At 36.2% G+C, this 25,260-nt stretch overlaps 2 protein-coding genes, 3 non-coding genes and 1 pseudogene across 5 annotated transcripts; 2 read left to right on the top strand and 4 right to left on the bottom strand.

Annotated features, from left to right (window-relative positions):
* Window positions 1-1,039: 1,039 nt before the first annotated feature.
* LOC145596090 (sister chromatid cohesion 1 protein 1-like) lies at window positions 1,040-5,442 on the bottom strand. The gene is made up of 19 exons (XM_081652522.1): window positions 5,375-5,442; window positions 5,234-5,292; window positions 5,065-5,109; window positions 4,959-4,978; window positions 4,777-4,853; window positions 4,549-4,675; window positions 4,022-4,091; window positions 3,770-3,848; window positions 3,516-3,628; window positions 3,122-3,207; window positions 2,880-3,041; window positions 2,585-2,747; window positions 2,418-2,500; window positions 2,182-2,344; window positions 1,995-2,079; window positions 1,620-1,795; window positions 1,437-1,521; window positions 1,226-1,338; window positions 1,040-1,122 (listed from the first exon to the last, which is right to left on the bottom strand). The coding sequence occupies exons 1-19, from the start codon at window positions 5,440-5,442 to the stop codon at window positions 1,040-1,042; spliced, it is 1,857 nt and encodes a 618-aa protein (XP_081508648.1).
* A 5,315-nt stretch (window positions 5,443-10,757) lies between these two features.
* On the top strand, window positions 10,758-12,789 carry LOC145594770 (peptide-N4-(N-acetyl-beta-glucosaminyl)asparagine amidase A pseudogene; annotated as a pseudogene).
* Window positions 12,790-13,378: 589 nt separating this feature from the next.
* On the bottom strand, window positions 13,379-18,944 carry LOC145594627 (putative methyltransferase PMT23). The gene is made up of 7 exons (XM_081650955.1): window positions 18,429-18,944; window positions 16,955-17,104; window positions 16,218-16,488; window positions 15,214-15,324; window positions 14,721-15,129; window positions 14,153-14,347; window positions 13,379-14,002 (listed from the first exon to the last, which is right to left on the bottom strand). Exons 1-7 carry the CDS (start codon window positions 18,918-18,920, stop codon window positions 13,798-13,800), a joined length of 1,833 nt encoding a protein of 610 aa, XP_081507081.1. The 5' UTR covers window positions 18,921-18,944; the 3' UTR covers window positions 13,379-13,797.
* Window positions 18,945-24,019: 5,075 nt separating this feature from the next.
* TRNAS-CGA (transfer RNA serine (anticodon CGA)) lies at window positions 24,020-24,101 on the bottom strand. The gene has a single exon. It is a non-coding gene; the product is annotated as a tRNA-Ser (tRNA).
* A 74-nt stretch (window positions 24,102-24,175) lies between these two features.
* TRNAK-CUU (transfer RNA lysine (anticodon CUU)) lies at window positions 24,176-24,248 on the bottom strand. The gene has a single exon. It is a non-coding gene; the product is annotated as a tRNA-Lys (tRNA).
* Window positions 24,249-25,177: 929 nt separating this feature from the next.
* TRNAG-UCC (transfer RNA glycine (anticodon UCC)) lies at window positions 25,178-25,249 on the top strand. The gene has a single exon. It is a non-coding gene; the product is annotated as a tRNA-Gly (tRNA).
* The last annotated feature ends 11 nt before the right edge of the window (window positions 25,250-25,260 follow it).

The raw sequence follows: 25,260 nt of genomic DNA, 5'->3' as shown, positions 1-25,260 counted from the left end.
AATTTCATCATGGAAACTAGTAGGTGATTTACTTTTCATGGGTTAACAGCAATACAGCATTACTTGATTTTTCTAAATGAGGATTCTATGTTCAAACCTGCCTATTTTGGTTCAGAGGTAACACTCATGTCTATTCTAGTATGCCTAGAAAAAAAAAATCTATCGTTAGAAAGAGGAATGATTTATATGTGGATTTCCAAACACGGATCCACTATTGAACTTTGTAAAAGATATTTATGGAAAATGTGACAATTAATTTTGGGCGGATGACATACTCCATATAAGTATATTGGTCATTGCCAAGAGTGTACGTAGCACGTAGGTGTGAATCTGAAATAATGTTATCAAGTATAGCAGCTGACCAAAATAAATATCAGCAGAAAATGAAGCATGTGGAAACAGCTTAAAGAGGTGCCCATATAATACTGCAAGAAGTTAGGGAGTGTGAGCTGTTTCAAACCGTGTCAGCTAGATTTAAATCTTCTTCATAGTTTGCCCAGATAAGCGTATCCCATTTTAAGGGGTGAGATCATGGGAAGAAAATAAAAGACATGAAACGAGGCCTTTATGAAAGTGACATGAATAAAACATGATCAAATCTTTCGAAAATTATCGTTGTATAATATATATGGCACACTTGACCTTATCCTGATCAGGTGAACAAGGAGATACAATGTACTTTGCTAGTGATACTTAATTATAATAATCAGGTCGTATAGCTGGATAAGACATTCACTATCACTTAGTTTAATTGGCTGCCTTTTCGACAAGTGTTTCGATAAACATATATACCCTCCTAAATATTTTGTATGAATTTAAGTCAATAATTTTCTATATCTTATATACTAGGATGCAGTAACCAATATATTAAGAAGTATGGACTAAGACCTTTATCTTCTGTATGTGTATTGAGAATGAGTTTCCTGCAAGCTGCTTACTTTAAAAAATGTCTGAAGCAGTAGTGCTGATCAGTGAGACAGAGTAAGTGTAATATCTTGGTGTTGAGTGATGAATTTGAGCTCTAATAATGCACCCATCTTCACATCTTAGCTCCCCTAGAGATGTTAATGTCTCCATATGCCAAATTCTGCTGCACTTTCAGGACATCACGCGTAACCAAAACTGCAACAGATTAGATTTTTGTGTCAGTAGTTTGAGAATCATTTGTGATAAAAAACATAAATCAAAATGTAGCTTATGAGGCTATAAGGGGATTGATGTTTACCACAAGTCTGATAAAAAAGCTGTGCAGCTTGCTTCCTGTTCATTCCAAAAGCTAGCTGGTTCAATGATTCTGTCTGAGGTGCTCCTGGGGTCTCGAAATATGTCTTCAAATGCCTAGGATAGTGATAAAATCAGGGATCAGCAACACAATATTTTACATAAGAACATAATTTGCTTTTGTAAAACAGAATCCGAAATGACTCAGGATTTACGTTTTGATATTGTTGGCCATCACCTCAGCTTCCTCATCAATTGCAGCACGCTGAGTTTGAGTAATTCCTGTTTCTACCAGCAGCTCTGCAAAAATCAAGCAGTGATAAGATTGTCCGAAACTTCCTCACAAGTATTGCTACTGCAAGAGCTAAGAGCTCATATATATATCAAGTGCATGTTACCATGATCAGGGGTTGGACCATGTCGAGTGTGTCTAGGCACCTTGAAGCCTGGTTGTCGCTCAACAAATGAAGGAAGGTTGAGTTCTGCTGCATCATGTATCCATTGGTTCTCCTCATCCAGCGACTCAAGCCCAGCACTGTTAACTCTTGTTGAAGAAGGCCTTTTCTTTCTTAGCCTAGGAATAATGAAATTTCAATAACCTCAAAGCATATGAATAAATCCATCATGTGTCAAAATACCAGATTTGAATTGGTTTTTTCCAGAATCTCATTCATTTTCTAAAGTAATGAGATTCGTATCAAGAGGTAAAATCTGATTCCCTTTTAAAAACAAGTAATTATACAGAGGAACTGCATTTTAAATTTTGTACTAACCGTTCTGAATAGCTGTCTGAAGTGTTAGACATAAAGTCAAGTCCAGGACCTGGGCTGGGAACTGATAATGATTTAACAGATGCTCCTGTAATGACACATAAAGTTCAACTTTACCATCTAAAATGCAGTAATTTCTTACAAATAAGGCAACATCATATAAGAATATCAAAAGGCAGCATCAGTATACCTGAGTTAGTGACTGCAGCATTTGGATTTGTTGTGCCCACACCATTAGACATGAGGTTGAATTCATGGAGAGGTATCTCCATTCCTGTGGCCACGTTGCTTCGTATTCTTTCATGTGAGGCTACTCTTTCAGTTGCACCTCCATTGCCAAATTCCCCCATAGGCTTCAAAAGCAAAAATTCAGTTTGACCATACATGGAGTTTTATCACATAAAGCTAGATGAAAATTTTTCTTACAATCTCAGGTGGATCTCGATAGTCTTGTCCAGGGAGAGGTGAGGATGATGATGGTTCTGGTGGAAGGGGTGAAGTAGTTCTTCCTGTACAAGATATTTAAATTGTTGTGACATTTTTCACAGCCAAGCTAAAACTCTCTTATAGGAGAGATAGAGTAAAACACTGACCAGAAGGTGAATCTTGTCTAGGCTGTATACTTGTCATCCACAGATCTAGAAGCGGTTGTGGATAATACACTTCATCATATTTTCCGACTAAACCACAAGATAGCGCAACTGGTGGTAGGTCTACTAGTTTGGCTATCTTCACAGTTGATTTTGCTTTGTTATGCTGCAAAACAGTATTTGCAAGGTGAGCTTGATAGCAGTAGTTTCCTGCCTTAGCAACTCTTAGAGAGTAGCACTGTATGCATGCCTTCTATGATAAATTAGAAGTATTATAAAGTATATGTGAGGGAAAAACCTCTACAATTTTGGGCCTTTTGACCCGTATGTCACCAGAATCTTGGAGCCAAGTTTGGTATAAATTGCTCTGAAGCATGGTTTGTTCCATATCCATTATTAAAGGAGCTTCCCTTGCTTTTCTTCTTTGTGGCTTTCGCTTCTGTACATGTTTCTGTGGTCTCTGTAAATGGGTTATAATGATAATCAGTTACATTTTATTTCCAAACAGGACACAGACACAACACAGCTTATAATAGCTACCTGAATTGCCTCCCTGATTTGGGAAGGAGATAAATTAGCATGGTCTACTGGTTGTTGGTCAGGAACGTCGTCGCCAGCTCTATCATCTGCATCCAACTAGTTTGTTAGATCCATTTTGTAAAATCCCAACAGATCAAGTAGGTGTTTTAATCTCTGTCTATACTCTAGAACAACTATATCTAGCCTTATTAAATCTTTTTCATGATGAAGCTTGAGCATAGTTATGTAGCACCAATTGTACAGTTATCAGTTTATTTCTGACTTTCTGAGCATGCTTCTTCAAATAATAATTTTGTGCTTTCTTTTTTAATATTGTGTCGTGTATATGACATGTAATAATCCACTGAATAAATATATCTGCTCAATTGGTTACTCATGCATTCATGCTACCAACCTTTCTTTGGCTCCATTTCTGGAGGTGGAGAGTGTGTAGTAGCAGGTGGTATTTCAGTTTGCCCGTGAGACGGGAAGTTAGTTTGTGTTTCCTCATCTCCTTCAATATCAAACCTGCAAGGAATAGATTAAAAATGTCAACTGAGAAGATATAGTTAGCTGATTGAACATTTTAATCATCAAAAAGGCTCAAGAGCTTTTTTCTTGAAGTATTTGGAAATTTCTGACTCATTCAGCATTGCAGTTGGGTTTTACCTTTCAAAGCGATTATAGAGGCCTCCTCCTACTTGAAATGAATCAAAGGGGTCATCTAAGGTGATATTAGCACGTTCAGCTGAGAAAACAATAAGCAGAATGCAGAATAATTAGATGGTCATTACCACTGAGACTGATTGATATAAATCCATTATGCACACACCTACACAAACAATCTACTGTAAACAGACAGAATTACAAGCCTTTGGACAGAAAATTGGGGACTTATTGGACTAGTGTCTAGAGAAAAACCTTGATGGTGTCTATCATCTTGTTCTTTTTCCTTGAAGCTCTCAGTGAGCTCATCAATAGTATCCAGTCTCTGGAAGATCACAGACAGGTTCAAATGTTCAATTATCAGCAAATTAAAGTTGCAACAGATGTCAGAATATCACAACCCCTAGAAAAGATTCAAGAATACATAACACATCCATAATGTGGATATGATCCCAGCTAGTATGTAGGCTATATAGCTGATACATATGTACATGGAGTATGTAAATCAGACTTGTGCACTATATTTTAACCAATTAAGAGCTTTCCTTGATATCAATGTGGCCAAAGGATTGTAATTGACCATTTCTAGGAATTTTTTGTATGAGCCTACTCAATCTTTCATGACGCATCTAAATGACCAAGGATTAGACAGCTAATAACTTGGTGAGGAATAAAAGTTTTGAGTTAACTACATCAGAAAGAGCAGTTATATAGCAAGTACATGAATTGCATCCCAGGATAATCATGAACGAGTTTAGATTAAGTGTGGTGCTTCAATTTACCATGGCAAAATAAGCTGTTTGCTGGAAAGTTGCACTACTGGTGAATTTGTTAGAGTAGTCAATAGACTGATCAATATCACCAATATCTGCATCATCATGATTCTCAGGCAATGTCACTGCCTCAAACCTGCACATACAACACCAACATCAACTAAAACCCCCTTTAAACCCAGAAATCTAAAAGCAGAAATAAACAATATACAGAGGAGAAAATAGTATAGGACCCACTTTGCTTGATTCTTGCTTTTGGGAAGAACTGTGGGGTCCACAGCAGGTTTCACCTTCCATGCTGAGTTGATCTCAACCTGCACATATTCAACACACTGTCACACCCACAACACAATCTCTCAATAATAAGCAGAATTATGAGAGAAAAAACCCTAGGATTAAGATTAGCAAGATTAACATACCAGAAGACGATTAACATCATCTGTTTAAAACAGAAATTCACAATTAGCAGCTATTTAAACATGATTATATTATTTTATTCGAAAAATTGACTAAAATGATGCTCACCATAGAGAAGTCTAACTTTGCGCTCATAAACAATCACCACACCACCTAATTAATAAATACAAAAATTGAAAAAATAAATAAATTATTCAGATAAAATAAAATTGAAAGTTTGCTTCAAAAAAAAAAAAAAAAAATTGAAAGTGTTACTTATTCGGCAAGTATACTATACCCATTAAAATTCCAGACAATCTTAGCGCCATTGGTACAGAAGGATTCAAGATTTCTTCGCTGAAATTTTACAATTACACAATAATGTCAGAAAATTGAAATCAAAGTTGACCTAAAAAAAGAGAGGAGAAAGAAAATAAACCATATTCGGATGATGTCGATTTGATCGAGCTTTCTCCGATTCATCTTCGCGTGCATTGTTGCTGCCATCCTTATACCCACAGAGAGAAGAGTTTAGTGAACTGTAAAGCTCCATTGATAATTTTATAGAAAATTTCGCAGTAACACTGAAATTGATTAACATTGAATAATAACATCGACGTGATTCCATTTTTAATTACAACAAATTTTGCAGAATTTGAGCAAAAATATCAAGAAAATGTTGAAATAAAATGGAAATTGACTTGAGTTTGAAGAACTTCTGGATGAATTATTAGCTCACGAAAATTGATTTCGTCACATAATTTCCATAATAGAGCTAGATTAAAAAAAATCCAATCTATATTATATAATGTCGCCATTTTTGTTGAAAAATAAAACTATATTAAGTATAAAACAATTACAAAAGCAATTTAAACATAATTTCAAGTTCCCATTGATATCAGATGATGAGTGAACTAACAAATTCGTACTCATAATGAGAAACTTAAACACAAAAATCATAAAAATAAAAAATAAAAAAAAAATAAACCAGCTAATTTTGGAATTTTGAAAACAGAGGACAAATTAACTAACAATATCATACTCATACTGTAATAATTCCACAATCCAAATAAAAACAGAAAATATTATCACCATTTTAGATCAACTTGAAGATCTGTAGAAGTTAAGAAATCGACGCCAACAAAAGTTCAAGTTCAAAAAAAAAAAAAAAAAAATCGAAAACAGAGGATGAACTAGTAAAACCTAGCTAGAAAAATAAACTTCAAATAATCAATCAAAACCATAAATGGATGAATCAAAGCTAAAATTGAAGACTCAACGAAGTTGCAGAGAGAATGTGCGAGAAAATCGTTACCATATCTGTCCAAGTGGAGCTTTTCGAGCAAGCAGTTGATGAGAGTAGAACATTGTCGCTAAATTCCAGTTTTATTTCAGCTTAAGAGAGAAGAAAATGAAGATGGAGGAGGTGAAGCAGCTTCAGTGGAGCTTAAATAGAGCTTTAATGGCGGAAAGAAGAGAGAGAAACTAGAGAGAGAGAAGGAGAAGTGTGTGTGTGTGTGTGTCAGAGTGGTATGTAACAGAATCCCCGCCAAAAGGCCAACAGTGGAATTTTGAGTGGGGGTGGTTTTTATTTTTTACTGTTAGCAAATGCATGTGCATATTATTTGTACTTTGCAGCTTCATTTTTGTGTAACCATTTTTTTTTTCCTTTTTTACTCATTCATTTTCTTGTGTAACTTAATAACTCAATACAATATACAAGTACGATTGTATGAAGTATGGTGATACAAAGAGTGTTAATTTCTATTATGATTATACGTGTATGAAAGTTGGTATCTATAGCTCAAATGAATAACTTCGTTTGTGGATTGTATAGCTTAAATAAATACGGAGTAGCTTCAATTCGTATGTGGTTGGTTGGTTGCGCTTTATGCTGTACTCCTAGTCAAATATATGTACTACTTCGTATATTTTTAGATATTGTTTATCTGTTATATTAGATATTGTTTATCTGTTATATTGTACTAGTACAACATTACCCATCTACCAGGAATTCTAGTTAGTGCAAGTTTGCAACATTGCATGTACCTATGTAAGTGCACCAGTAGCCACTTTGTTAATTTGGTAACTGAAGTATAAAGAACCAAAAATAATAAGGAATGTTATCTTTAATTTAGCCCAATGGATAATGGGTTAATGGCCCATTGGATCACAAACATGCTTTTGGAGTACGTCCTGTTGGCCTGTTGGGGATGCATAATACATACTGTATATGCTTCTTATTGGCATAGTAGTAAGAATTAACTAGGAAACCAATACTTTCTCTGTTCCTTTTTACTTGACGTGTTTCTTTTATCACGCTTGCCAATGTAAAACTTTAACGATCAATAATTTAAATTTTCCTTAAGTAAAAATTATAAAAGTTATAATGATAGTACTTATTGAGACGAATCCAAAAAAATCATACATAATATATTTTTCCTTACATATTATTCACAAAAGACGATCAAAGGAGGGGTGGTAAATAGTGTAAAAGTCAAAGCGGGTCAAGTAATAAAGAACGAAGAAAGTATATACTAGTATAATAATTTGTCATTCTCCAAAAGTTAATAATGTAATTAGTCATCTTTGATTATTATAATAAATTCAATCTAAATGAACATATCAACAAATGAGCAGCTGGAATTGCCTGGCTGTTGACAAATAAGCATCATGCATCTTATAACATGGATAATAATCCAAGAAGTTTTAGATGTCCACTCTTACCACCTCTTGATGTCCAAATATAATATACCGGAAAATGAAGACCTATTAAAAATAAACATTTAGGAAATACAATATTTTAATCGATCGCTTATGTTTTTTTTTAATTTTTTTTTTTTTTTTTTTTTTTTTTTTTTTTTTTTTTTTTGGGGCGAAAAGGTTTTTTTTGTTGATGATGTAATAATATACTCCTTCTATCCCTTATAGTTTGCATTATTTAACTCAAAAAGCTCTCACAAAAAGTAGATCTATGGTGCAAATAAAAAGGAATTGAGAGAGTATTACGTAAATGATTTGGTGTTATTATTCGAGAATCGATGAATAATTATTTTTTTCATTGTATCTATCTATCCTTCCTCTTTATATGTCATGGCCTCATGGGTAACAATATAAATTGTGTTTTAGTCAATTATTCTGAGGAAATTCTTGTTCATAAGACTGATTTGCGAAATCAGTAAATCAGGGGGCAAAAATGTCTTTTTCCAATTAAAGTTGGGGGCAATATGGTCGCATCGCTTGTTAAAGGGGAAAACGTCTGAAATTCTGAATGACATGGCAGACGTTCTTCATAGTCAAACTAACGCTTGACTAGTCATGTTCTAACGTCCGTCCTCAAGCCAATTGTTCTAACGTTCCTGGATACTTTCCCAATTTCTGAAACCCTAAGGTCTACATTCTCACCGATTGTTTTATCAGTGGCCGGAACTATGACATTCCATCGTCGGTGATCAATTGTATGTGAAATTGAGGTTCTTAAGGGTTAAGCGGTAGTCGGAATACAACCAAAAGTTGCAACCGCGTCCGGTCGAAATCAATTAGAACAGGTTAGTGGAAGTACTGAATTTGGTATTTTGTCGAATAGTAAGTAAATTTGCGACATTGTGCTCATGCTATGGTTTCAATGAATACCGTTAGCTTATCATCAAACGACGTAAGTAGCGGACTTTGTAACGTTGAAAACTTCGACCATCAACATAGCATGTCACCATCAGCAGAACTCAATATAAAAATATTACTTTTGCTGAGGAGGGCCCACAAATGCCGCTGATTAACAACATTTCGTTAATCAGGCTGATCAACCGAGTCGGCCTCAATTATTCTTTGATAGAATTTCCATTTATCTTCGCACACAAATTACAAAATTCAATATATATAAAGAGTTTATATTTTGCATGACGATATCAACTATGGAGCTATTTGTGCAACGACATAATTGGTGCAAATATATTTCGAGAACATCCAACAATGTAATTAACTAATTAATATTAGTTTATATTTATTCTTCTTCTTTTTTTTTTGACAAAGGTCAAGTATATATTTCAAAAAAGAGAGGAAAATTGTTTTAAGTTTTAAGGAATTGAAAGGGAAAAAAAGAAAAATTCAATTGATCCTCCCATATATAGTCCCCCTTGGAATATATCTCCCCTCCTGGCCTGCGAAGTGCAAACACCCCGTCAATATATGATCTCATTATCATATGATAAAACTTTGCTTGCCGGCAATTTGATAGAATTTTCTTACATAATTCCAACTCTTAATCACGAAGAAATAACAATAGTATCTAATTGTATATCTAGTCTACAATATAATGAATATATTAATTGTCAACTAACGAAACTTCCACCATTTTTATGTGAAGGTTCATAAGAGAAGCATCTTGTAGGATATTATTACTGAATTAGTTCAAATGTCTTTCATAAACAGGTTAAAAGTGATTAAATTCGTGAGATTATTAGTTGATAATTACTATTCTTAATTTGTAAAGATAAAAGGAGTAATTATGACTTATGAGCCTAAGTCATAAAGCTAATCACGAGTTTTTTTAGCTTAACTCCACTCATTAAATCGTACTTGGAATTCATTGTAATTTTACATGTTTTTAAAATTGCAATGATTGTTAAGGTGATCATAAGACAAACTATGCTAAAGGTTGTAATGATTTCACTTAACTCATTATAATTTAATGTCGATCTCGAGTTTGAATTTTCAATTTGGACTTAGATTCATAATTCAAGTCGTTATCAACCCAAGTTTGAGTGAGCAACTCATGATCAGGTAATAGATCGCGACCAAGCTAAGTAAAATAATCTTCATCAATTTTCTTTCCTAACAAATCAATTATCACAAAGCAATTAGAGATTTTCTAAACTACTTAATTATTAACCGTTACTTAATGTCGTAAATGGTCTATTCTATCTAGTTCAACCATGCAAGTCTAACCAAAAGTTTATAATCGCTAACATCCTCTGACCTTACTTATCTTCTCTCGACACTAACCATAAACAGCTCCAATCAAACTCACTCACAATAAGCTCTATTCTATAGTGCTCATTTTAATCTCATCTCATACTCCCTTTTATCATGAGTATTCATAATAGTTTGATGGGCATATGTGCAATTGCACAAATTTGACCTTAAACTTATGCAATTGCATATTAATAAAGATTATGAAAAAAAAATAGTATTTGTAAAATTATACTAATATTAAGGGCCTGTTCACATTTACTTAATTTCAGTTCAGTTCAGTTCAGCTCCAATCAGTTCAGTTCAGCTCCAATCAGTTCAGTTCAGTTCAGCTCCTAATTTCCCTCTCTCATAAAATATTCATTTCAGCTCAGTTCAGTTCAGTTCAGCTCTGCTCCAATCAGTTTAGTTCAATTTAGTTCAGTTCAGTTCAGCTCTAATCAGTTCAGTTCAGCTCAGCTCAATTCAATAAATATGAACAGGCCCTAAGACTAATCCATTAACATACTCATACACAATAACAATTAATTCTTATACTCTATATGTTGCTACTTCTTAATAAATATAAAAGTGAATAATTAGAGTGAGGAATAGCTAAACTGATTAGAGTTTTCCTCCCTATTTAACGATTCCACGGATCAATTCACAACATCTCTCTACTCTCTAGTGTCAAAATCATCACAAGTAGTAAAAAAACAGGGGAATAATTACCAACTAAAATTGGATCTTTTCCTACAACTCCATCCATGTGAACAAAACAAAACACAAATCGAAATCTAAAGAATAAAAAGTCAAACAAAACCCCTCCATATAACTCCCTCCATCTTAAACAAAACCCAAAAAAACAACAAACTTTCTATTTTTTGATCAAACACTAATTCAATTCAAACTCCACAAATACAAACAAACAAAATGCACTCCCACCACTTCTCCACCATCTTCCTCATCATCTTCCTCACCTCACTTTCCACCACCTTCTCACAACCCCACCACCTCCTCAAACCACCGTCTTCCGCCGCCAACACCACCGCATCCCAATCCATCGCCCTCACTCCGCCACTCCCAACCGCCTCCCTCCCACTCCCTCCACCAGAATGCACTCTCTCTCTCCTCAACTACTCCTTCGCTTACACCTACAATCAACCTCCTTACTCCGTCCTCTACTCGCCGCCGGCCGACTGTCCTCCGCCGTGGTCTCACGTCGTGCTCCAGCTTTCCGGCGAGGTCTCCGGTAATCAGTATGATCGTATTGCCGGAGTTTGGCTTTCTGGGGTTGAGATTCTCCGGACTAGTACCCCTGAACCTTCTGAGAATGGAACTTTCTGGGATGTTGAGAAGGATGTTACTAGGTATTCCTCTGTTCTTGAACAATCTAATGTTTCTCTTTCTATGATGCTTGAGAATTTGGTCAATGATGAATTTACTGGGATTTATAATATTAGTCTTACTATGTTGTTTTATAAGGATGATGTTGTTGCCGAAATTAAGAGTCGGAAATTAGGGTTTGGTTCTGGGGTTAGGGTAGGGTTAGAATCTGGGGTTTTGGGTAGTGGGGTTTATGAAGAACCAGCTGATTTGGTGATTCCTATTGGTGAAGAAGGTGAACAAGGGTATTGGTTTAGGATTGAGAATGAATCTGAACCTGGTTTTAAAAGGGTTGCAATTCCGATGAATTCTAAGCGGATTGTGCTTGAATTGTATGTTTCATTTCATGGGGATGATGAGTTTTGGTACTCGAATCCTCCTACTCAATACATTGAGATGAATAAGTTGAATACTCGTCGAGGGAATGGTGCATACAGGGAGGTTTTTGTTAAGATTGATGGGAAGTTGGTGGCATTTGAGGTGCCGTTTCCGGTTATCTTTACCGGGGGAATCAATCCGTTGTCTTGGGATCCAATTGTTGCGATTGGGGCGTTTGATCTGCCTTCGTATGATATTGAGTTGACCCCGTTTTTGGGTTCCCTTTTGGATGGAGAAAGTCATACTTTTGAGCTTGGGGTGGCTAATTCGCTTAGTTTTTGGTTGGTTGATGCGAATTTGCATGTTTGGGTGGACAAGAACTCGACTCAGGTTGAGGGGATGGTGGCTGTTAGTGAGCCATCTGAATATGAAGAGTCGCGGGAGTATAAGTTCAAGCAATTGGATGGATCATTTGAGATTGAAGCTGAGAGAACGAGTCAATCTTCTGGATGGGTTAATTGTAGTACTGGCAATTTTACCACTAGTATAACTCAGAAATTGAAATTCAAGAATTCGATTGAGTTTCAAGGAGCTGGTACACAAAAGACTGTTGAGCAGAAGGTAAAGGTGAAAACAGAAGTGAGGGTGGTAGCAGAAGACGGTACAGTGGTCTCTTTAAGAACTTCAAAACGTCAGTATCCACTTCAGATTGTAACTTCAACGATCCCTGGACCGGAGATAGATACAGAGGTGATGACTACAACCATATCAAACGAATTGAAAGTGAAGTCCTCTGATGGAAATGTGAAAACAACTCTTCAAAACACTCAAGAGTCAGAGGGTTCAATGATGGTAAAGGATCATTCGGTTCTCTCTGGTAGAGCTGTAACTCGACAAACTTTGAGCTTGAAGGGAGCTAGCTGCTTTTCAAGGAACGCTGAAGCAGCTGATGGGATCCTTCTAAGGGATGATTCAGTTGTTGCTTGCTTTAATCTCAACAATGATTTATTGAGCGCTTGGTAGACTTACAGAACTCTTGATTTTGCATGATTATGGAAGATTTTGAAGCTTCACTGTTAGAACAATAATGTATCATGTGGCCAGTGCTTAGCTTATAATCATTATTTATGCACTCTGGCTATCATGTCTCCTCTTTACCTTTGTAAATTACATTACTTGTATCTTTGTTTCTCTTTGTTTGAATGTGTGTTGTACTTTTCCCATGTAATGAGTTTTTTCTGGAATTGAAGGAATGAAGTTTTATACTGCCATGTTGCAATGGCTGTTTTCATCAAACTTTGCGCTCTTTTTATTACTGTCTTTACTTCATCATACTTTTCTCGACTCTCCTATAATGAAAACAAATTAAACTATTTGACTCGCGAGGAGTATAGACAGTCTCTTACAGGTTAGTTAATGTGTTGAAGTCTTGTAGACCTTAATTTCTGCTTGTGTTAGCAGTCTTTCTTGGTATCTTTTTTTATTGTAAGTACAAATTTGTAGCAATCTCTAATGGTTCCTATTTTATTTTATGAAAAAGTAAATTGCTAGTAATGCAAACAAAAGTGCCTGATTAATGTGGATGTGCTCTGCAGGCACTAGGTTGTATTAACATCATGTTGGATCAAAGTATTTGCCTCAGGTCATCTCTACCTTTGAAAATTATTACTAGTTGTCTTCATAATAAAAAAAAATAATAATAATTATTGCTAGTATTTCTGTTTGTTTAAATGTGTTTGTTCTAACTTGGCACCACCCAGGGCTGCTAATAACAGCACAGGAAGAGCAGAATCAACCAGGGAAACGAGAGCGTAAACATTATGCAGAGACCATTCCTAACATAATTTTTCCTTCATTTCCTTCATTTTATCTTCAGTGGCTTGCTTGGGATGAAGTAAATTATTTAAGGGGATAATAGGAGTTAAATAAGAGGTTGCAAAGTGGGTGGAGGTGGGGGTGGTTGTTAGTTTAATAGACCACCTCCTCTTCCTTTAAGTCCACCACTATTCTCGCTTATTTAACACATCATTATCAAATTATATCATCCCTTAAATAATTTCCCTCATTCCAAGCATGGCCTCTATAAGGCTTGTAATCAAAACATTCCAGGAAATCCCTATACACACTATCCATATGTGGTATCAAAAGAATGGTAAAATTGCATTGAAAATTATACAATAGAAGTCGTACTTGTTCAATTCTTTGCTTGGTTCATCTTTGCACCCGACCACCATGTGGACGCCAGAAACTTTTCTGGCCAACAAGATATCGATCATTGTAGGATTTCACAGACCACTGAAGAGAACGAAAAATTGCTCCTATGCTGTTGATCTGTTCTTTGGTTTCTTGAATCAGTACCCACCCACCTGGTCTTACAATGCGATCAATCTCTGCAGCCAAATCTATGATGTCGCACCTGAATGGTACAAAAGTTCAGATCATCAAATAGATGAAGAGAACAATAAGGTTGCACTGACTCAATTGATTTCTGTGAAGAAATTTACTCTGAAAGAACTAACATTAATAGAGAAATGAACACTAGAAAGGTAAATATTCACAGTTTTACCCGTTTGGGAGATTGCTGAAGAGGAAAGTAGAGTGCAGGAGATCATAAGTCCTTGGATAAGTGTTGAAAGATTCACACCAATCATGATACACTCCAATTAACCCTCGGTCAAAAATTATGGGAAGTGTATCTGGCTCATGGACTGGAACAACATTCATCACCCACAGTGGCATATCAATAAGTGCTGCAGCAAATCTGTGACAAATGCAATATGTTTAATAAGTTAAAATTTTGAAACACAAAACAATTATAAATTGTGCCTGTCTAAGTTGCAAAGATGGCAATGAGCCAGGAGTAAATTTGAAAATATACCAAGAATAGAAAAGTAACAGAAAGGTGAACTTGGTGTAAGCCTTTAAATAAGTAAATCAAGTGTTCAACAACCTTAAATAATTCCTCTCTAAGGCAATAAGAATCAAGTGCTCAACACACAATAGTATGCAAAAACTGATAAGCAATTGATGATCAGAATAAAGCAGTTCTGCTATAAGATTTGATAAGCAAGGGCAACCAAAAAGGAGAGGGTACAAACTAGCAAAGTAAAGGTCATTTTGTAACAGAATCTCACCCTCCGTGACCAGCAGTCATGTCCATTACATTACGCACACTTGACCAGTTAATTCTAAGGCCACCTATGTAAACATCTGCCACGAGAGCATGCCAGTCACGGGTGTCATTATGAAATGTTTGTTCCACAAGTGGTGCTGAAGGGAGGCTATATGGTTTAGCGGTAAGCCTTTTGGGCCAAAGAGGAGGCCAACTGGAAGCTTCAGGTGGAAGCTGGGGAAGACATTTTTGAAGAGGTGAGTACCATGACATATTTCTCCCCATTTCACACATTGGCGGTTCATTCTTTTCACGTTCCCTGTAACAGGATGGAGAGACAGGTTTCTGATACACCACTAGCCCAATACCTGTTGACGCCATGGTTTTAGCCACTACCTTCCAGCACATTGATTTTGTTAAAGCTACCATGGCTGCAATAAAAAAGCATACAACAGAGATCACAGACATATTCAACACTTCTTGACATCAAACTCCCTGTTAGGAAATTGACATACAGTTCCATACGGTCACGTCCTTTTCATCATTGCGATAGACTGGTGTAGCAGACCAAATGAAGAGCCCCCCAGGCCTGAGAATCCTGTTGAGCTCCAATAAAGGTTTTCCACCTACAAAACAAAATATGAACAAGATCATAAGGCAGATCAAATACAAATTTTTTACTGATTGGGCAGCTAAACATAGCAAAGTTAATTACTTCATAACTCTGTCAAAAAAAAAAAAAAAAAAAAAAAAAACCCTTCATAACTCAAAAGCTGGCAAGCATGTCAAACAGACATGTTGACCAATAAACAAAACTCAAGTTGGACAAACAAAAGCTACTGTAAGGCAATGCAGAAGAATTTATCAAGTGGTGTTTACATTCGCTAGCTACAACCAGATACTCTTCTACAATCCATGTTTATCAATTTAGTTCAAACTCAACCTACGCTCGAGAGAAACACAATCCTAAAGAACTCTAATGCATAATCTTCCACAGCAGACAGAAGAACAAGAAACTTAGAAAGGAGATCTCATAAAACCAAAGTAAAGCAGCTATGTTTGAGCACCAAGTTGAAAATTGTGACAGCTTTTTGGTGTTCTCAAATCAGTGAACTTGAACTGCCTCCCAGTAATCCAGTATTAAAGCCTAATCCACCTCTTTCTTTCCCCTCCAAATATATTTGTCATTAAATGGCTTCCATCCTCGAGATCCAGATAAATGAACTTAAGACTCTGCTTGTGTATCGTGTAATACATCAGCAGACATATACATCAAGACTCAAGAGCTAATTTACACGAGGCAAAGAGTGAAATTGAGTGGCTAAACTGCAGTTTAACAAACATGAACTTTTTTTCTTAAGAGTCACACTGAGTAATTAACTGCTGCACAAATTATGCTCTGATAAAATCCCTTATTTTTCCAGTTTAGCATCACCTTGTTATTATCATGTTGCAGAAAACTATAGAATTAGATGTATGAGAAATAAAACAAAAGTATGAGGTGGCTCTCAGGAAGTACCATCTGCATCCCAATGTACCCTGCACCTAGCACAATGAATGAGATCATAGGCATTGTCTGGAAATGTTAGTTGTTGAGTTCCAATAACTGAAAGAAATGCAGGAATTCCACGTTCTAGAGCAAACTGTATTTGAGCTTCGTGTTCATCTTTAGGGGCCAATGACATGGTAAGAACATCTTTATCCAACAAATGTCCTCCAAAGCTGGCAACTCCACAACCAACATCCAGAACAACTCTGATGTTTTGACCCCATTTGACAAGGGGTGTAGCCTAATAAAGAGTAAAAGAAGAGTCAATATAAAGGCATATAGAGCAACAAAGACTATTTACAAGCAAAATGAGAAAAGTTGGTAAATTCTGCTACAATTTGGAACCGGTTCTGATCAAACTCTGAAATCTGTAATTTATATTGATTTTCATATACTTGTAATAACTTATCATTAGACCAGGGTGACATTTCAATCTAGAGACAACATTTAAGTTATAACTTTAGTCAGGGATGACCTTTAACGTTTTTGAATAAACAAGGTGATTATTCCTATGATAAAATAATTTAGTACTCCATTAAAGATAAATTTTCTCGGCCAGGAAGGCGGATATGTTCTACCCCAAAGTATATCACAGGCCAGATGCACTTATGTAGTATAAAGTTATTATCTTTCAACTAAAGTAGTACTATAATCATAAACATCTGTGATGTTTTTAAATACTAAACAAACAAAATCGAGAAATATACCTTTTCAATAAACTGGATATAGTTTGCTACACCTTCCTTAAATTGAGTTCCACCTCCAGGAAAAATAAAATGATCACCTGACTTGACAACCCAATGCTGGTCCTTCTTGTAGTCTACTAGCTTTGGGTGAGGGACATTATCATACCAAATCTGTGTCATAAACAAAGTTGTTGAGCAAACATTAGAATAACATATCCAGATACGTGGCACTCCTAGAATTTAAGTAAAAGCAGTGCCGCGGAGAAAAACTAGTAGCACAATCATCTTACTGACTTTCAAGTGCATGAAAGAATACATCCCAGCACCAAAATACTGAGACAACTCATGTAAAACTACAATTCTTCTACTAATAATCATGGCCGGTAACACTTAGGTAGAAAAAAAGTACAATTCAAGGTAGCCAGTAATACATTCATACACAATGCTACTCAAATCAAGTACTCGTATAAGTGTTTGACACAGATTCATGTACGAAAGTCTGACTCAACTAAGTTCCATGTGTTTTGGTCCATAATGAAGTAAGTCACAACAAGATATGTTTATACCCAAACTATGTTGGAGAGTCGAGGATCCGACATAGACACTATTTGAGGTAAAATGAAGGGTCATACTTACACATGAAAACCACACAAGACGTACAATTAACAATGATCATCATTCCATGAAATAGCTAACACCAAATCAAAACATCCGCCCATGTGCAATCATAACCTACTTCAGAACAAGTCTTATACGTCCAAATAACTCCAAGTTTCTTTTCTTGTATTCCAATACACTACATTACATTATAACAACTCATACATACCCACATGCCACATTTCATTTGACAAGCTAGTACCTACTATATGGTTTATTCATTAGTCTATAATTAATTAATTAATTATACTTTATTTAAACCACACGTATACTACTGATCAACAATTATTAAAAGTTTCATACTATAATTTTAATAATATAAACTCCTTGTTCAGAACTGAGCAAATCTAGTGCAAACAATATTATAATTTCACTGTGTCATACACCAAACTTTCCTCTTCTGTGGTCCTTTAAACATTCTCAATAATTTACATTTACCCATTCCAATATTTTTTTAAAACTATGACCTAATAAATAAAGTCTTATGAATTTCTTAATAATTCTTTTAAAAGGTCTCGTATTAAAACCTTTGATCTAATGCAACAGTGCAACAATGTAAACGATATTCGATATTAATCCTAGATTTCAACTTTATTCCATCCGAGCTACCAACTAAGCTAATTGACATACACTCGTATGATAAGTTTTACACGACATAGGCAGCAGGATCCAACTTAAATCCTAGATACCAATACCAAACCATCTCGAAACGAACTACCAACTAAGCTAGATGACATCCACGACTCGACTCGACTCGACTCGTACTCCTACATGAAATTAATCGGAGTATTGAACAGAAAAAACTAAAACCTTACCAATAAGCAAGTAACAAGCTCACCATGTCCCTACTTTTAGGCCAGGGGATAGGAATCTTATAACCTCTCGGCAACGGCACCAAACACCGAGAATTCGGCGTAGGGCAATGCCGCTCTCGATGCTCCATATGCTTCCTCGATTTCAAACCCTTAATCGCTTTCCAATTATCAAGGCAAGGTATATAATCAACCGCCGACAATCCACCCTTACACACCTCCCATTTCAAATTCAACAGATCTCCGTCGAAATCAATCTCGCCGGAAACGGTAACCTTCGCCGGAGATTCCGGCGAATCGATCGGAGCGGCGACGACGGCGGAAGGTTCTGGAGAGATTGTTAGAGGTTCGAGAGGCGTGCCGCGGCGAGCGAAGTTGAAGGAGGGGAGAGAGAAGGAGGAGGATTGAGAGTTGGAGATGAGGAGGAAGGTGAAGGAGAGGAAGAGGAGAGAGAGGATGAAGATGAAGGGGTATTTCTTTTCATGGAGGAAGGTTGAAGATGAAGATGAAATCGCCATTGTTGAACAGAGAGAAAACAGAGGAAGAAGGGAGAGTTTGTTGGTGGGAAAATAAATTAGTTACGGAGTGCGTGGAGGTGTGTGTCAGAAGAAGCTCAGAGGAGAGAAAATGGAAAGAGGGATTAAATTTTATGAATTTTTGATGAAGTTTGATCGTCGAGAAAAAATTGCTGAAAAAGAAAGATTTAAGATTAATGGCGAAAGTATGTGATGCGTGGGTCCTTTTCATCAATCAATCAATCAATCAATCAATATATATATTAAAACTCATGGCAAGACATGATATTTTGCCATGTGTCAACAATTTTGCCATTTGGCATATAATGTGTCGTCGCCAAATCATACCATAGCATTAAAAACTCTATGCATTAACTTTCATGTATATATGCAGATAATGGGAGAAGACATCTTTCAAGCAGTCAACAGCTTTTTCTCGAGCGGATATATGCTGAAAGAGTGGAATAAAACCTTCATTTGCCTTATTCCAAAATCAGAGAATGCTAACAAGGTAGACTTGTTCAGGCCAATTGGGTTGTGTAATACCATTTACAAAGTGGTTTCGAAGTGTATGGTGAACAGGCTAAAGCCGGTCTTACAGGAAGTAGTTGGAGAATTCCAAAACGCTTTTGTCCCGGGAAGGCTGATGACCGATAGTGCCCTAATGGGCCATGAACTTATCCAGTTTGTGAAAGGTAAGAAGACTAAAGATGGAATTTATGCGGGGGTGATGAAGGTAGATCTTAACAAGGCTTATGATAGGGTAGATTGGGACTTCATCAAAGGGATCTTAAGAGCAATGCGATTCCCGGAGAGATGGATCCAGTGGGTTGACCAGTGTATCTCGACAGTAAAGTATGCAGTCTTGGTGAATGGGGACCAGTCTGATTGGTTCTACCCGCAGGCTGGATTGCGTCAAGGTGACCCGTTGTCCCCATATTTGTTCATCCTTTGCATGGAAGCCCTTTCACGAAGACTTATTTGGCTACAGGAGCAAGGTAGAATTACAGGGCTCAGATTGTCAAGGAGAGGTCCCTATATTTCACATTTGTTCTTTGCAGATGATGCTTTATTCTTCTTCAAGCCAAGCTTAGAAGGATGCAAGGAACTGAGAAGGACCCTGGATGAATTCTGCTGGATTTCGGGCGAGATGGTCAGCGCTAAAAATCATTTGTAATGTTCAGCCCAAATACTCCATCTACTTTTGTGAGAATTCTCAGGAAAGCTCTGGGCATGATGAGCAAGTCCACGTTTGGAACTTACTTAGGGTGCCCTATGGATGTTAATGGTAAAAGCTTGTCCCAGTTTGACTACCTGGTGGAGAGGATTTCAAGCAAGGTTCTATCATGGAAGTTCAGCGCTCTATCGCAAGCAGGAAGGCTCCTTCTGATAAATTCAATCTTGATGGCTTTGTCTACACAGTAGACACATCTTAGCCTTGTTCCTGCTGCCAAAAAGGATCCTGAGAAAGATAAATTCATTATGTCTGAAGTTTTTCTGGGCAGGGACGAGAGAAGGAAGACCCATCTACTGGAAGAGTAGAGAGATCCTGGAGAAGCACAAATCGGAAGGGGGTTTGGGTTTGAGAAATGTGCATAACCTGAATGTGGCAATGGTCCTGAAACAAGCCTGGAGGGTACACAACGACAGGGGCTCTTTGATGAGCAGGCTTATCTGTGGTAGATATGGAGACTCTCCAATTGAATGGGGAATCAAAGGCAGAAGTCCTAACAGATGTTCATGGGCTTTTAGAGGAATGTCGAAATCAGCAGTACTTATGAAAGAGGGCTTCTGGTTCAAAGTTGGTGGGGGACGCAGAGTGAGAACTGAGGAGGACTGGTGGACTGTGGGAAGAAAAGTGAGGCTGAAAGAGGGAATAAATAATGAGGATAAAAGCAGATACAAAAAGGTTGCTGACCTGATTGATGAGAAGGGAGATTGGAAATCTGGAGTAGTATGGAGGCTATTTGACACAAAGGATGTAAAGTACATTCTTTCTACTCACCCAAATGTTGACCAGGAGGATGAAATTTTGTGGGGGGGGACTAGAAATGGACAGTACACTGTGAAATCAGGTTACAGATGGCTTACTGGACAGGGGGGTGGTAAAGCTGGGTCAACGTTTTGGAAGGATTATTGGAAATTGAGAATCCCACCGAAATGGCTGATGTTGGGATGGAGAATAATGCAGGGAGCAACGAGTTGCAGTGCAGAGCTTGCTAGACGGGGAATTAGTGTGGATACCACATGTGTCCTTTGTCGAAGTGGTAGGGAAACCCCAGCCCACCTTTTTAGGGACTGTGAGCTAACAAGAAGGGTATGGCTGTGTGGTCCCTTGGGAATTAAAGCAACTGAGGAATGGCTGCCAGTGGAGACATGGGTCAAAAATATGCTTCACTATGCAGGAAAGATGAAAACCCCTCGTTTTTTGGGTTTTTCCTAGCCACGCTGTGGGGAGTCTGGAAGCATAGAAATGAAGTCCTGTTCAAGAAGACGGTTTGTCTCCCTAGTCGGGTTCTGCAACTGGTAAGAGAGGGGGTGGATTTAGTATCGAAAGAGTTAAGCATACCGAAGATAGGAGGGGAGAGAATGGATCGAGCAGACAATGTGCTGGATAACCTGAATTATTGGCAAAGAGGAACAGGAACCCTAGGAGAGGTGGGAGTGGTAACAGTAGATGGTGCCTGGAAGGAAGAAAAGGGAAGACTAGACTCTGCGGCAGTAGGTTGGATTGTCTCCAAGGAGAATGTTACGATTGAGGAAGGAAGCAAGAGAGTCTTAGGAAGCTCGGCGATCCAATGTGAACTTCTAGCCATAAGGGAAGGGCTTATTATGGCCAAGCAGCATTTCACGCAACTGGAAATCAGAACAGATAGCAAGGTCAGTGTAGAAGCTTTCAGATCCCCAGGAAAGGCGCCGAAGGAGGTTTGCAATTTGGTGGCAGATATCCTTTTCCTCTCTTCTGATCTTACCTATCTGTGTTGCTGTTATGTACCAAGAAGTGTTACCTCTAAAGCCCACAACCTGGCCATCAGGGCTAGGCGGGGGCGTTAGAGGCTCTTCTTTAGGGCTTTTGTTTCCTAGTTGTCAAAAAAAAAAAAAAAAAAAAAAAAAAAAAAAAAATTCATGTATTAATATTAAATTTAATTGATAAACTCTTCATATGCATGGCATGACAATTTCCCTTGAATTGGACTATAACTCCTTAATAATTACATAATAATAAAGTTTGTAAGAAATTAAACATTACTCCGTTTTTATTTTGTGCATTAACTCATAAAATTGTTATCATAGAGTAAAAGATTTTTGTGCATTATGGAGTCGTATATATTTTGACATCAAATTTATAAAGATTTGATTTATCATATTTTTATGATTATTTTAATGTAAAAAATTTATTCTTATAATCAAACCAACTCATACAAGCAACAAACTACTTAAGCTATCATATTAAATAAAAAAATTAAAAAAAAACCACCACTTAATCTTTCAATGACAAACAAGCCAAAATATATATAGTTCAATTAAAGTAATAAATTTATAATGACCCGGGGCATCGCCCGGGCCAATAACTAGTTTATTTTATTTACTCTTTGTTTGGCAATTATCATCAAGTTGTTGACCGCTTCTTCTTCATCAAACAAAATTATCTAAATGAGATAGTATATCGTACACAGGGACCTCAGCTGAACTGAATTGTTTATGAAAGAAGGAAATTAGTAACTAAAATAATTTAAAATTAAGCTGAAGAGAACAGATTCTTAGAACTTGTTTTTTTTTACCTGAAATAAGGAGATTTGATCTGATTTTTTTTTTTTGAGGGCATTTGATCTGAATTTAATAAGGTCTAATTTGGTATAATTTGAATTTTTATTATCTGGTCTGATCTGATTTAATAATTTGACTAAACTTTGAACATATTTTAATACTAACCAATAAAGAAAATATTGTCAAATTAGATCTTGTTAGATCCATCTCAACATGAACTTTTTAAATAAATATGTAATTTACATAATTTTATTCAATGCGTAATTAACGATATTTAGCAATAAGTAAATGCTTAATAAAAGTTCTGAATTTATTAAGAAATAACTCCGAATAAGTAATAAATACTAACAAGTTGAATAGAACAAGTCCTCCATCTTAATTATTACAAGGTATAATATACGAAATACTCACCCTAACTTTGTTGGTAGGTATTGGTTCGGAGATAAGAGAAAAGATTTAGCCCTTTACTCACTAGAATGCTCCAATCGTCCAAGGAAGAAAAAGTTTTATGATCATTAGAGTATTTTTAACGTTTGTAATCCTTGTTATGTTAACTATGCTAGTTGTAATGATGGTCTAATAGAGTTTGTAGCTTGTAATAAAATAGTCATAGGCTAAAAGTAACAGGTTTAATTGTGTCTTGTTTTCACTTATGCGAAAAAAAATATCTATGATTTGAGATTTACTTGTATTCAAAGATATACTAGCTATCTCGGGTTTACTATTTGCGGTATTTGTGAATTTAACTAGTTCTATGTACAAAGTATATACTTCTTATTATGTTAATGTTAAATTGTTGTGGTGAGACTGTTTGTACTCCATGTTAATTTATTTTCAAATTGAGCATCTTTTAGCTTTGGCAAAAGTGTAGTCTTGGGGTGATGTATCACTTGATTAGCTTAATAACAACTTGATGATGATACATGTATAGTAATGATTCCATTGGTTAAGAATAAAAACTAAATTGTGGTAAGATTGTTTAATTTGTACTCCTTGTTTAAATATTTCAGTTTGAGTATTATGTTTTTAAGCATGAATTTATTGTCCTTTTTGTTTACAATATTTGATTACCTTAATGGCTTAATGTACTAGTTAAAGAAATTACCAAATGAGAAAAATAACAATACATAAACGGCACAGTTGTAGAGCAACAATTAATTAGATTTTGCTAAAATTAATGATCTTTTATTTCTGTGAAATGCTTGTTTATTGTTTCCTAGGAGTATCTAAATCTGATCCAGGTAGCTCAATTTTCAATGGCAACATTTTCAAGGTGAGCACCGATTTCTTTTGTTAACAATTTCAGGGTTTAGAAAAAAACAGGAACAAAAAATCGTCAGCAGCAGGATTCGAACCTGCGCAGGCAAAGCCCAACAGATTTCGAGTCTGTCTCCTTAACCACTCGGACATACTGACGGTGGTTGATCAGTGTCATACAAAATAAATAATATATTTTATTTCAAAACAATACAGGCAAAATAAAATTATAGCGCCCACCGTGGGGCTCGAACCCACGACCACAAGGTTAAGAGCCTTGCGCTCTACCAACTGAGCTAGACGGGCTTGTTGGTAATTAATTGTTTATTAGATATTTGTTCGAGATTTAACCACTCTCTCTTTTTTTTTTCCCCTTCCTTACAATGAACCCCTATTAATACTGACTGAGTAGGAAAACTTTTGTATACACCCGGTTTTCAGTAATTTACTGTACATCGGTTACACTTTTGTTTAGTGTCACTTTTGTCAAATTTAGTGTCACTTTTGTCATATTAATCAATGAAGCATAAATAATTCTTATATATGTCAGGGTAACTTTTGTGCGTTTTAGTGTAACTTTTGCACATTTTATTGTCACTTCATAACGGATGTTCAGTAATTTACTGAACATCAGTTTTATTTAAAAGTTTGTGGACTGAGTAATCCCTGTAATACTGATTGAGTAATCCCTATACCACTGACAAAGTAACGCCTTTAACACTGTCAAGTGACCCCTATTACACTACAAAGTAATCTCTGTCACACAATGTGGCCAGCCACATATAAAACTTTGTGTTTTAAGAATATTCAAATACTTTCTTCTTCAAAAAAAAAAAAAAAAAAAAGTCTCCTCGTGTAGACGTAGTTATAAATTGTTCACTTTGCACGTGTCACTGTTTGGACTTTGGAGAGTCCATTTATGTACCAAAAAAAAATAAAAATTATCAACACTTGTATACTAGTTGTCCTATATACACGTATATATTCCCTATCATAACATATATTTCAGTTCGCACAAATAACTAATGTTATTTAAATATCTAACACTATACACGTAGTTATTAATATATACCTTTCTCACAATTTTTTTTTTTTTTTTCAAATTAAATTTCATTTCTACAGCAAATTGGGTAGATTTCATTACTCCATAAGATATTTCCACTATTTTGTTGAGGTAGATGTGGTATTTCCGTATTTCTAATTTGATAAAAAATTGTAGAATTACAAACATGAAAGCGTTTGTAGTCCAACGGTTAGGATAATTGCCTTCCAAGCAATAGACCCGGGTTCGACTCCCGGCAAACGCATTTTTTAAAAT

The sequence above is a fragment of the Chenopodium album genome, chromosome 19 (assembly GCF_948465745.1).
Source record: "Chenopodium album chromosome 19, dcCheAlbu1.1, whole genome shotgun sequence".
Classification (NCBI taxonomy): domain Eukaryota; kingdom Viridiplantae; phylum Streptophyta; class Magnoliopsida; order Caryophyllales; family Amaranthaceae; genus Chenopodium; species Chenopodium album.
The sequence above is the reverse complement of the archived record's forward strand: the minus strand, read 5'-3'. Positions and strand labels throughout refer to the sequence as shown.